This window comes from Oncorhynchus mykiss, chromosome 9 (genome assembly GCF_057628025.1).
Source record: "Oncorhynchus mykiss isolate SJ-2025 chromosome 9, ASM5762802v1, whole genome shotgun sequence".
Classification (NCBI taxonomy): domain Eukaryota; kingdom Metazoa; phylum Chordata; class Actinopteri; order Salmoniformes; family Salmonidae; genus Oncorhynchus; species Oncorhynchus mykiss.
In genome coordinates, this window is record NC_143030.1 from 1,489,297 (window position 1) to 1,502,504 (window position 13,208).

The 13,208-nt window shown below is 42.8% G+C and overlaps 1 protein-coding gene across 1 annotated transcript in view; it reads right to left on the reverse strand.

The window, feature by feature from the left end:
- The window catches only part of LOC118965951 (uncharacterized), a 52,635-nt gene extending 43,297 nt beyond the window's left edge, over window positions 1–9,338 (reverse strand). The window contains exons 1-2 of the mRNA XM_090183250.1: window positions 9,038–9,338; window positions 2,488–2,844 (exon numbers count right to left, since the gene is read on the reverse strand). Of these exons, the coding sequence (XP_090039376.1) occupies window positions 2,488–2,844; window positions 9,038–9,110 (430 nt within the window). The 5' untranslated portion in view covers window positions 9,111–9,338. The remainder of the gene's footprint in view (window positions 1–2,487; window positions 2,845–9,037) is intronic.
- Window positions 9,339–13,208: the final 3,870 nt, after the last annotated feature.

Sequence of the window (13,208 nt, forward strand, 5' to 3'; positions counted from 1 at the left end):
TACCCATTATTCCCCGTTGGCACCCAGGTCCCGGGCTCCACTGTATAATGTCCCCATCATTCCCCGTTGGCACCCAGGTCCCGGGCTCCACTGTATAATGTCCCCATCATTCCCCGTTGGCACCCAGGCTCCGCGCACAGCAAACCAATCCTTTCCCACTATGGTTCTAACTGCTCTTTCCCCCTCCCCTGTGTTTAGGCTGAAACTGGACACTAGTCCGTTTAGATCTCTCTCAAACCCTGCCATTCCTGTTTTAGGGTGTGGGATTCCTTCTACTGCCTGTTCTATGTCCCTCTGTGTCCAGGGTCGATAGACCCGAACAGTGGGTTCGTTGCCCTCCATCCCAGCCACATTCCTTATGCATCTGTTTTATAAGAACTTCTAACTTTTCAACATCTAGATGCCCATCAAAACCATACCTTTTTTCCCATTTTAAACAGAAATCAATATTCCTTCGGTCTTTCTGCTCCATATAACGGTAATCTCCCGTCCATTCCGGGACCTCCTTGGAGGATTTGCCACCCATGATTAATCCTTACCGTTACTAGTAGCTATGGTATTTAATCACTTATCTATGCCTTTCTATATTTAATTTGACCTATGTGCGTGTATTTCTATGAATCTGCCGTTACTTAGTTGCTTTTCTGTCTGACTATGTGTGTGTCTCTTTAATGATAATCAGTATGTATTTCTCCTTCCTGGAAACCTCATCTATAGATGACTTTTGATCAGACATTACATTTCACCCGTAGGATATTCTCCTTGGGACTTTCAACGTTAATATCTCATATCTCACTACTCTAGACTAAGTTTCCCTCTCCTCTTCTTTAGATATTAATTTCTTTCAGCATTGTACAGGTTCAATTTTTCTGTTTGCCTAGAATTACCCTGCCTTCTCACCAAGCCTAATTTATCCTCACCTGTTTTAATATATCTATCTGCTACTTCTTCATAGTCAGACTACTTCCCATATACAGATAAGACTACTCAGGTTAAAACTTTATTTAGGTTTGTCTTTTGAATTCATGGCTATCCTATTTGTACAGAACGACCGTCCTATCACACAATACGTACTATATCTCTCCTTAATAACCTTCCGGCTTGCAAAACCAGGATGTATTAAGCTCTAGTTTATTTATGGTAGTGCACCTTACCACAGGTCAATTTCAGACCTGTTTCCTTCCTATCGATTTTGGTTAAAACACAAAGTAGAAACCCATTGTATTTGTTCAGAATGTTCAAGCACCTATCATTGATTAAATCCAAACTCCTTTAGAACATTCAATCAAAAATATCCTAAATAATTCCTCCCAAATTTGAGAATAACGGCTACTGACCTTGACACCGACTGGGAAAAGCACTGTTCGTTGGATCTAGTCACCGTCCCTGTCGGTCTGGGGTGTACATCGGCCTGGTCTTTTCCCTCAATTCAGAGGCCAGGTCTTAAATGACGGGACCAGACACGCTTGTGCACGATTTTTTCGGCGGACCTCCAGATGGCAGGGACGGATATTTAGATCCCGGTTCGAAGGACCAATTGTTGCAGGAATTATATTCCTCTATGTTTTAACACCCAATTAAAATTAAACACTCTGTCAATTCATAAGCATTTGTATGACCCTTATTTTATAAAAATGGACAGAGCCCAGTCTTAAAGTCAAACAGCAGCTTTTATTCACGAGAGTACTGCTCCTTCCACATTTTACCACAGGTTATAAACTGAAAATGACGGAACATTTAGAAAACGCTGACATCTCTTCTTGACACTGGTGGAAAGGCTCTATAGCTCTCAAGCCTTCCCTCCTCACCTAGAGCCAAGGTCAGCCAGTGTAGATTAGCATTCTACCCAGTCTGGCGATATAGTTCATTCATTTCTACCAAGGAACAGGCAGTCATTGTTCTAATTCTTGATTATATTTACACACATTATATTCAGTACTAGGATTAAAAAGAAAATTCATACATATACAGTAACATAATAGTATTCTGATTAGTCAGTCCTGATTGAAATGTATACATAATTAGTCATTATTGACAAAAATTACCTTAACAAAGACCAGCTGAATACATGATCTCTAACAGAGGAAGGAATGATGAGGGAGGAAGACCAGCTGAATACATGATCTATAACAGAGGAAGGACTGATGAGGGAGGAAGACCAGCTGAATACATGATGAGGGAGGAAGACCAGCTGAATACATGATGAGGGAGGAAGACCAGCTGAATACATGATGAGGGAGGAAGACCAGCTGAATACATGATGAGGGAGGAAGACCAGCTGAATACATGATGAGGGAGGAAGACCAGCTGAATACATGATCTATAACAGAGGAAGGAATGATGAGGGAGGAAGACCAGCTGAATACATGATCTATAACAGAGGAAGGAATGATGAGGGAGGAAGACATGTTGATATTTTAGCAGCCAATCATTTAGCCAGATTTACCAATATAACCTCTGATCACATCTCCAGTATTCATGACTCACCAACAAAGAGTTGAACAGTGGTGTTCTTCACCTGGCTGGTCAGTGTTGGAATGAAGCACCTGTAGCTTCCAGCATCAGAGAGAGTAACGTTGGTCAGCTTTAAGGAGACGTTGCCGTTCTTCAGTTCTTCATGAAACATTGATGTCCTTCCCTTGTAGGATGGAAACTGGTCCACATAGGAGTCTCGACTTTCATTGTAAAGGTGGACATTTTCTGCTTTCAGGTTCAATCTTGTCCACTGCACTGTCATGTCCTCAGCACTGGCACTGGGTTTCAGGGAACATGGTAGAATGATGTCATCACCAGCTAAGGCAACGACTCGGTCAGCAGATCCAACAACCTGAACCTCAGACGACCCTGGAGAAAAACAAACGACACAGTCAGAGATAACTGGACTTTGGCCATATGAATGAACAAAGCCACCAATCACAACACCATTCATTCCTATGTGAAGACTCAACAGCATTGAAGCCAAATGAAGGCGGTTAAGATGGCGTCTCATGTGGGAGATTTATGTAGACAGTTTGAGCTACTCCAGGAAGTGACGTTGCAGGCTAGCTCAGTGCTGCCCCCTCTCATTAAGTAACTCAAGTGGAAGGCCAACAGGGGTACTGCAGGCTGCCATTAGACATAACATGCAGGCTAGCTCAGTGCTGCCCCCCTCTCATTAAGGAACTCAAGTGGAAGGCCAACCGGGGTACTGCAGGCTGTCAGCAACTATACACTGAGTATACAAAACATTATGAACACCTGCTCTTTCCATGACAGACGGACCAGGTGAATCCAGGTGAAAGATATGATCCCTTATTGTTGCAACCTCTGTTTAAAAACCCTTGGCCACTGTCTACCAATATGTTTTATCACAGGGGACAATGTTAGGACTCATCACTGTAGTCTGTACTTAATGTGGGATGGACCTCTCTGTCTGAAAGAAGAGAGATGCATTCTCTTATTTATTTACAAATCAATATGACAGAAACTCCCTCGATATGTAACTTCATTCATTAAGAAAATAATCATAAATTACCAACCCCCCATTCTCAGGATAACAGATAAGATGTGCCGATGCCAGTTAGATGATTGATTGAGGAATGAAGTTGAATGTGATTGTTTTTATAACATTTATTTTTGTGTTTGTTTTATTATCCTGTATTATTCCTCATCCCAGACTCCTCATCCCAGACTCCTCATCCTAGACCCCTCATCCCAGACTCCTAATCCCAGACCCCTCATCCCAGACTCCTAATCCCAGACTCCTCATCCCAGACTCCTCATCCTAGCCCCCTCATCCCAGACTCCTAATCCCAGACTCCTCATCCCAGACTCCTCATCCCAAACAGTACATTGTCCCAGACTCCTCATCCCAGACTCCTCATCCCAGACCCCTCATCCCAGAGCCCTCATACCAGACCCCTCATACCAGACAGTACATTGTCCCAGACTCCTCATCCCAGACAGCACATTGTCCCAGACCCCTCATCCCAGACAGTACATTGTCCCAGACTCCTCATCCCAGACTCCTCATCCCAGACCCCTCATACCAGACAGTACATTGTCCCAGACTCCTCATCCCAGACAGTACATTGTCCCAGACTCCTCATCCCAGACTCCTCATCCCAGACTCCTCATCCCAGAGAGTACATTGTCCCAGACTCCTCATCCCAGACACCTCATCCCAGACAGTACATTGTCCCAGACTCCTCATCCCAGACACCTCATCCCAGACCCCTCATACCAGACAGTACATTGTCCCAGACTCCTCATCCCAGACAGCAATTGCCTCAGACACCTCATCCCAGACAGCACATTGTCCCAGACCCCTCATCCCAGACAGCACATTGTCCCACACCTCTCCTCCCAGACAGCACATTGTCCCACACCTCTCCTCCCAGACAGCACATTGTCCCACACCTCTCCTCCCAGACAGCAATTGCCTCAGACACCTCATCCCAGACAGTACATTGTCCCAGACCCCTCATCCCAGACAGTACATTGTCTCAGACCCAGAAAGAGCCAGTTAGTGTGCTGTATCATATCATCTCAGTGCTATGATGGGGTCTAAAACCAGACTGAAGCATTTCGTATACATTGTTTGTCTTCAAGAAGGCAGTGAGTTGCTTCGCAACAGCCTTTTCTAAAAAATTTGAGCGGAATGGAAGATTCGATATAGGCCGATAGTTTTTTATATTTACTGGGTCAAGGTTTGGCTTTTTCAAGAGAGGCTTTATTACTGCCACTTTTAGTGAGTTTGGTACACATCCGGTGGATAGGGAGCCGTTTATTGTGTTCAACATAGGAGGGCCAAGCACAGGAAGCAGCTCTTTCAGTAGTTTAGTTGGAATAGGGTCCAGTATGCAGCTTGAAGGTTTAGAGGCCATGATTATTTTCATCATTGTGTCAAGAGATATAGTACTAAAACACTTGAGCGTCTCTCTTGATCCTAGGTCCTGGCAGAGTTGTGCATACTCAGGACAACTGAGCTTTGAAGGAATACGCAGATTTAAAGAGGAGTCCGTCATTTGCTTTCTAATAATCATGATCTTTTCCTCCAAGAAGTTCATGAATTTATCACTGCTGAAGTGAAAGCCATCCTCTCTTGGGGAATGCTGCTTTTTAGTTAGCTTTGCGACAGTATCAAAAAGGAATTTCGGATTGTTCTTATTTTCCTCAATTAAGCTAGAAAAATAGGATGATCGAGCAGCAGTAAGGGCTCTTCGGTACTGCACGGTACTGTCTTTCCAAGCTAGTCGGAAGACTTCCAGTTTGGTGTGGCGCCATATCCGTTCCAATTTTCTGGAAGCTTGCTTCAGAGCTCGGGTATTTTCTGTGTACCAGGGAGCTAGTTTCTTATGAGAAATGTTTTTAGTTTTTAGGGGTGCAACTGCATCTAGAGTATTGCGCAAGGTTAAATTGAGTTCCTCAGTTAGGTGGTTAACTGATTTTTGTCCTCTGGTGTCCTTTAACTATTGAAATTAGAAAAATGTGATTTGTCACTATGTTGACGGTCCCTAACTGCTGTTGGTGGAGGAAGGAAAACTACAGGCGAATATCCAACCTGAATCCGTCTTTACTTCTGTTGGCAACCGGTACAGAGACGTTAAAACCGGTGTAATGTGTTCTCTCCATCTTCGGTGTAAAACGTCTCCTCTTTTTAGTCATAAACATGGCTACACTTCCTTCAGCCCAACAATTTAACACCCTCTACTTTGTGCGCCACGTCAATACAGCTACGATTTTCGTAACAAGTTAGGAGAGCATTTTCGCTAACACTTTACCTAAACTTAACTAATTCTCCTCACCTACATCGTAAATTCTCTTAACATGCTACGAAAAAGTCACTGTTGTATCGAAGTATCGTGAAAACAGTGTTGTTCTCTCACGGACACCACCACCCTACAGCACCACCACCCTACAGCACCACCACCCTACAGCACCACCACCCTACAGCACCACCACCCTACAGCACCACCACCCTACAGCACCACCACCCTACAGCACCACCACCCTACAGCACCACCACCCTACAGCACCACCACCCTACAGCACCACCACCCTACAGCACCACCACCCTACAGCACCACCACCCTACAGCACCACCACCCTACAGCACCACATGTATAAAGACCTATCTCTGTAGTCATTACCCTAATCTATAATGGTACTGATATAAAGACCTATCTCTATAGTCATTACCCTAATCTATAATGGTACTGATATAAAGACCTATCTCTGTAGTCATTACCCTAATCTATAATGGTACTGATATAAAGACCTATCTCTATAGTCATTACCCTAATCTATAATGGTACTGATATAAAGACCTATCTCTATAGTCATTACCCTAATCTATAATGGTACTGATATAAAGACCTATCTATAATGGTACTTATATAAAGACCTACCTCTATAGTCATTACCCTAATCTATAATGGTACTGATATAAAGACCTACCTCTATAGTCATTACCCTAATCTATAATGGTACTGATATAAAGACCTACCTCTATAGTCATTACCCTAATCTATAATGGTACTGATATAAAGACCTATCTCTATAGGCATTACCCTAATCTATAATGGTACTGATATAAAGACCTATCTCTATAGTCATTACCCTAATCTATAATGGTACTGATATCAAGACCTACCTCTATAGTCATTACCCTCATCTATAATGGTACTGATATAAAGACCTATCTCTATAGGCATTACCCTAATCTATAATGGTACTGATATAAAGACCTATCTCTCTGGTCATTACCCTAATCTATAATGGTACTGATATAAAGACCTATCTCTATAGTCATTACCCTAATCTATAATGGTACTGATATGAAGATGAATCCTCTACCTCTATAGTCATTACCCTAATCTATAATGGTACTGGTATAAAGACGTATCTCTATAGTCAATACCCTAATCTATAATGGTACTGATATGAAGATGAATCCTCTACCTCTATAGTCATTACCCTAATCTATAATGATACTGGTATAAAGACCTATCTCTATAGTCATTACCCTAATCTATACACTCACTAAATTATAATTAACCATAACATAACCCTTTGTTCCCAAATCTAACCTTCATTATTTCAACCTGGTGAGTCAACTCTTCCTTAGATTCAGCCATATTTATGACCAAAGAGAAAACATTTTGCCATCTGAATTATTTGTCTCTCTTCAAGGCAAATCGTAAAACGCACCAAGGTAAAAATCAGTTTCAGGTTGGATTTTCGATGGATATTCGCGCTTTTAAACCACTTGAGCCACAGACTCCAAAATAAGTGTCATGCTGTTGGAAAAATTGCACACAACATTGCACAGGTCTTATTTTCACGATTTGGACATTCACTTTGCAAAGCTAATAAACGTGGAAATGTGAGCAGCATTTTGTATTCATGGTTGAATTAGTTAGGGAGCCTAAAACAAATTACAAACTTTTTTTTTTACATTTTAATTTCAATAGCTCCTTGTTCATGTGACCTACTGACCTCAAACAATGTGCCCTTAGTGGGCGCCTGATGGAGGCCTCCTTGTGCACCTGGTAACCCGCCCGCTTTTATCCGCTCAGAGACTAAGTCCCCAACCCTCCACAGCCTGCTGCCCCCAACCCCTGAGTCACGCCCGGTGGCATCAGAGGCTTTTCTGTCTTACAGACTGCTAACCTTTAGTGGACTTTAACTGGTTTTTACACCATCAAGTGCACAATATTTATAGGTTTGAGAACCAAAAATCGTAGTATCAACCGGGTGTCCGAACAACAACAGAAAATAATAACCCCTTTCTTTTTTCTTTTTTTTTTACCCCTTTTTTTCTCCCCAATTTCATTTGTCCCATTGGACAAAATCCTAACATGGACGACACTGGCCCAATTGTGCACCGCCCAATGAGCCTCGCGGTCACGGCCGGCTGCGACAGAGCCTGGGCTCGAACCCAGAATCTCTGGTGGCACAGCTAGCACTGCGATGCAGATTTTCATCTCACATGATTTTACACACTTTTGACATACTTTGAAATTTCAATAGCTCCTTGGTCATGTGACCTACTGACTTCAAACAAGGGCAAGCAAATGATTGAAAGGGGTGATTATGGGCCTCCTGGGTGGCAATATAGGGTGTGCAATATAGAAGGGTAGTCAGTAGACATTCTGAACCTTGTTTGAGGTCAGTAGGTCACATTACCAAGGTGCTATTGAATTTAGAAACTTTGAAAAACATTGAAAATGTGAAATTGTGTAGATGAAAATGGACAAACTAAAGGGTGTGCAATGTGTAGGCCCACTGAGTGGACATTCTGAACCTTGTTTGAAGTCAGTAGGTCACAAACAAGGAACTATTGAAATTCAAAAATGTAAATAACTTAAATGTGCGATATGTAAATCGACAAAAAGTGTTTACATTGTGTGTCTATGCCATCGCGTTAGCTAGAACCAGTATTGAAAGTTTTAGGAGTAATGGTTAAAGAGCTGTTGAAATTAGAAAAATGTGATTTGTCACTATGTTGACGGTCCCTAACTGCTGTTGGTGGAGGAAGGAAAACTACAGGCGAATATCCAACCTGAATCCGTCTTTACTTCTGTTGGCAACCGGTACAGAGACGTTAAAACCGGTGTAATGTGTTCTCTCCATCTTCGGTGTAAAACGTCTCCTCTTTTTAGTCATAAACATGGCTACACTTCCTTTAGTATAACAATTTAACACCCTCTACTTCATGAGCCACTTCGATATAAAGTTACGATTTTCGTAACGAACACTTTACCTAAACTTAACTAATTCTCCTAACCTACATCGTAAATTCTCCTAACCTGCTTCGAAAAAGTCACTGTTGTATCGAAGTATCGTGAAAACAGTGTTTCTACCCTACAGCACCACCACCCTACAGCACCACACCCAAACTGTCCTGTCTGATTAGACGAAAAGACATCTACAATTCCTGCACTCGGTTTTGATCTTGCACTTGAATTCTCCCCGTTTCTTTCTTGTTAATATTATGTTCAGATAATAAAATAGCCTACAGTCTAAATAATGAAGGAATAATGTTGTGTCCTACCTGTCGTTATCAATGAAACACTGATGAACAGAATCCCAAAACACCAGACCGCAGAGGTCGGAAAGGTCTTCATTTCACGAACAAAACCAGTCTGACTCCAAGGTAAAGCTGTTTGTAACTGGTGAATAAAACTATTAGGAGTTTAGAAAAATAAACCAAAACAGTTGAAAGACTAATTTGGCAACGAACATAATGTAACACTGCGTCTGTTCCAGAAATAACGGAGAAAAAGGGTGGTGGAGTTTCACACTTTACTTTCACATGAAGTACTTCTAGTTGAATATCATCTCGCGATATCTAGCTCCATCTAGTGTTCTGATATGGACATTAACTTCATGTCATCTCGCGATATCCATCTCCGTCTTCTGTTCAGATTTTTTTTTTAATGTAACCTTTATTTCAACTAGGCAAGTCAGTTAATAACAATTAAGATGACCTACTCCGGCCAAACCCGGACGACGCCAATTGTAGGCAGCCCTATGGGACTCCCAATCACGGCAGGCTGTGATACCCTGGTTTGATTCCAGGCTGTGTCTGTAGTGACGCCTCAAGCACTGCCTTAGACCGCTGCGCCTCTCGGGACATATTGGAACATCATATTGGAACAATAGTGACTAATAGGGAGCCCTGATACGGACATTAACTTTGTCAAATGTCCTAAAAACAGATATGTGCACAAATAGGAATGGTGAAATAAATGTGACAACAAGTAGGCTGTAGAGCATATTTAAATTAGTAACAACTTACGATGTGAAATTTTCCCATGAACGTTGATCATTAAAATGTGACTTTCCCTGTCAGTTCTAGTCTAGCTGGTGTGAGCAATATGGCAGAAAATACACTAATTTTTATCAGAGATGTTGTCATGTTGTGTTGCTACCATGCTGTGTTGTAATGTGATGCTGCCTTGCTATGTTGTTGTCTTAGGTCTCTCTTTATGTAGTGTTGTCATCCCTTAACCAACAGGTGTAGACCTCACAGGGAAATGCTGACTGACCAGCCCTTAACCAACAGGTGTAGACCTCACAGTGAAATGCTGACTGACCAGCCCTTAACCAACAGGTGTAGACCTCACAGTGAAATGCTGACTGACCAGCCCTTAACCAACAGGTGGAGACCTCACAGTGAAATGCTGATTGACCAGCCCTTAACCAACAGGTGGAGACCTCACTGCATTTAAATAAATTACTAAAAATAATAAGAAATAAAAGACTATATACAGGGTATTACGGTACAAAGTCAATGTGGAGGCTATATACAGGTTATTACGGTACAGAGTCAATGTGGAGGCTATATACAGGGTATTACGGTACAAAGTCAATGTGGAGGCTATATACAGGGTATTACGGTACAGAGTCAATGTGGAGGCTATATATAGGTTATTACGGTACAGAGTCAATGTGGAGGCTATATACAGGGGGTACCAGTACAGAGTCAATGTGGAGGCTATATACAGGTTATTACGGTACAAAGTCAATGTGGAGGCTATATACAGGGGGTACCAGTACAGAGTCAATGTGGAGGCTATATACAGGTTATTACGGTACAAAGTCAATGTGGAGGCTATATACAGGTTATTACGGTACAGAGTCAATGTGGAGGCTATATACAGGTTATTACGGTACAGAGTCAATGTGGAGGCTATATACAGGGGGTACCGGTACAGAGTCAATGTGGAGGCTATATACAGGTTATTACGGTACAGAGTCAATGTGGAGGCTATATACAGGGGGTACCAGTACAGAGACAATGTGGAGGCTATATACAGGTTATTACGGTACAGTCAATGTGGAGGCTATATACACGGGGTACCGGTACAGAGTCAATGTGGAGGCTATATACAGGGTGTTACGGTACAAAGTCAATGTGGAGGCTATATACAGGGGATACCGGTACAGAGTCAATGTGGAGGCTATATACAGGGTGTTACGGTACAAAGTCAATGTGGAGGCTATATACAGGTTATTACGGTACAGAGTCAATGTGGAGGCTATATACAGGTTATTACGGTACAGAGTCAATGTGGAGGCTATATACAGGGGTAGTATGGTACAGAGTTAGTGTGAAGGCTATATACAGGGTATTACGGTACAGAGTCAATGTGGAGGCTATATACAGGGTATTACGGTACAGAGTCAATGTGGAGGCTACATACATGGGGTACCTGTACAGAGTCAATGTGGAGGCTATATACAGGGGGTACCGGTACAGAGTCAATGTGGAGGCTATATACAGGGGGTACAGGTACAGAGTCAATGTGGAGGCTATATACAGGGGGTACCTGTACAGAGTCAATGTGGAGGCTATATACATGGGGTACCGGTACAGAGTCAATGTGGAGGCTATATACAGGGTATTACGGTACAGAGTCAATGTGGAGGCTATATACAGGGGGTACCGGTACAGAGTCAATGTGGAGACTATTTACAGGGGGTACCGGTACAGAGTCAATGTGGAGGCTATATACAGGGGGTACCGGTACAGAGTCAATGTGGAGGCTATATACAGGTTATTACGGTACAGAGTCAATGTGGAGGCTATATACAGGGGGTACCGGTACAGAGTCAATGTGGAGGCTATATACAGGTTATTACGGTACAGAGTCAATGTGGAGGCTATATACAGGGGGTACCAGTACAGAGACAATGTGGAGGCTATATACAGGTTATTACGGTACAGTCAATGTGGAGGCTATATACACGGGGTACCGGTACAGAGTCAATGTGGAGGCTATATACAGGGTGTTACGGTACAAAGTCAATGTGGAGGCTATATACAGGGGATACCGGTACAGAGTCAATGTGGAGGCTATATACAGGGTGTTACGGTACAAAGTCAATGTGGAGGCTATATACAGGTTATTACGGTACAGAGTCAATGTGGAGGCTATATACAGGTTATTACGGTACAGAGTCAATGTGGAGGCTATATACAGGGGTAGTATGGTACAGAGTTAGTGTGAAGGCTATATACAGGGTATTACGGTACAGAGTCAATGTGGAGGCTATATACAGGGTATTACGGTACAGAGTCAATGTGGAGGCTACATACATGGGGTACCTGTACAGAGTCAATGTGGAGGCTATATACAGGGGGTACCGGTACAGAGTCAATGTGGAGGCTATATACAGGGGGTACAGGTACAGAGTCAATGTGGAGGCTATATACAGGGGGTACCTGTACAGAGTCAATGTGGAGGCTATATACATGGGGTACCTGTACAGAGTCAATGTGGAGGCTATATACAGGGTATTACGGTACAGAGTCAATGTGGAGGCTATATACAGGGGGTACCGGTACAGAGTCAATGTGGAGACTATTTACAGGGGGTACCGGTACAGAGTCAATGTGGAGGCTATATACAGGGGGTACCGGTACAGAGTCAATGTGGAGGCTATATACAGGGGGTACAGGTACAGAGTCAATGTGGAGGCTATATACAGGGGGTACCTGTACAGAGTCAATGTGGAGGCTATATACATGGGGTACCTGTACAGAGTCAATGTGGAGGCTATATACAGGGTATTACGGTACAGAGTCAATGTGGAGGCTATATACAGGGGGTACCGGTACAGAGTCAATGTGGAGACTATTTACAGGGGGTACCGGTACAGAGTCAATGTGGAGGCTATATACAGGGGGTACCGGTACAGAGTCAATGTGGAGGCTATATACAGGGGGTACCGGTACAGAGTCAATTTGGAGACTGGATTCCTGTTGGAACGTTCCTCAACTTAAACCCACCCCTCAACATGATGCTGGAGAGATATTTACGTTCCTCAAATTATACCCACCCCTCAACATGATGCTGGAGAGATATTTACGTTCCTCAAATTATACCCACCCCTCAACATGATGCTGGAGAGATATTTACGTTCCTCAAATTATACCCATCCATCAACATGATGCTGGAGAGATATTTACGTTCCTCAAATTATACCCACCCCTCAACATGATGCTGGAGAGATATTTACGTTCCTCAAATTATACCCACCCCTCAACATGATGCTGGAGAGATATTTACGTTCCTCAAATTATACCCATCCATCAAGATGATGCTGGAGAGATATTTACGTTCCTCAAATTATACCCACCCCTCAACATGATGCTGGAGAGATATTTACGTTCCTCAAATTATACCCACCCCTCAACATGATGCTGGAGAGATATT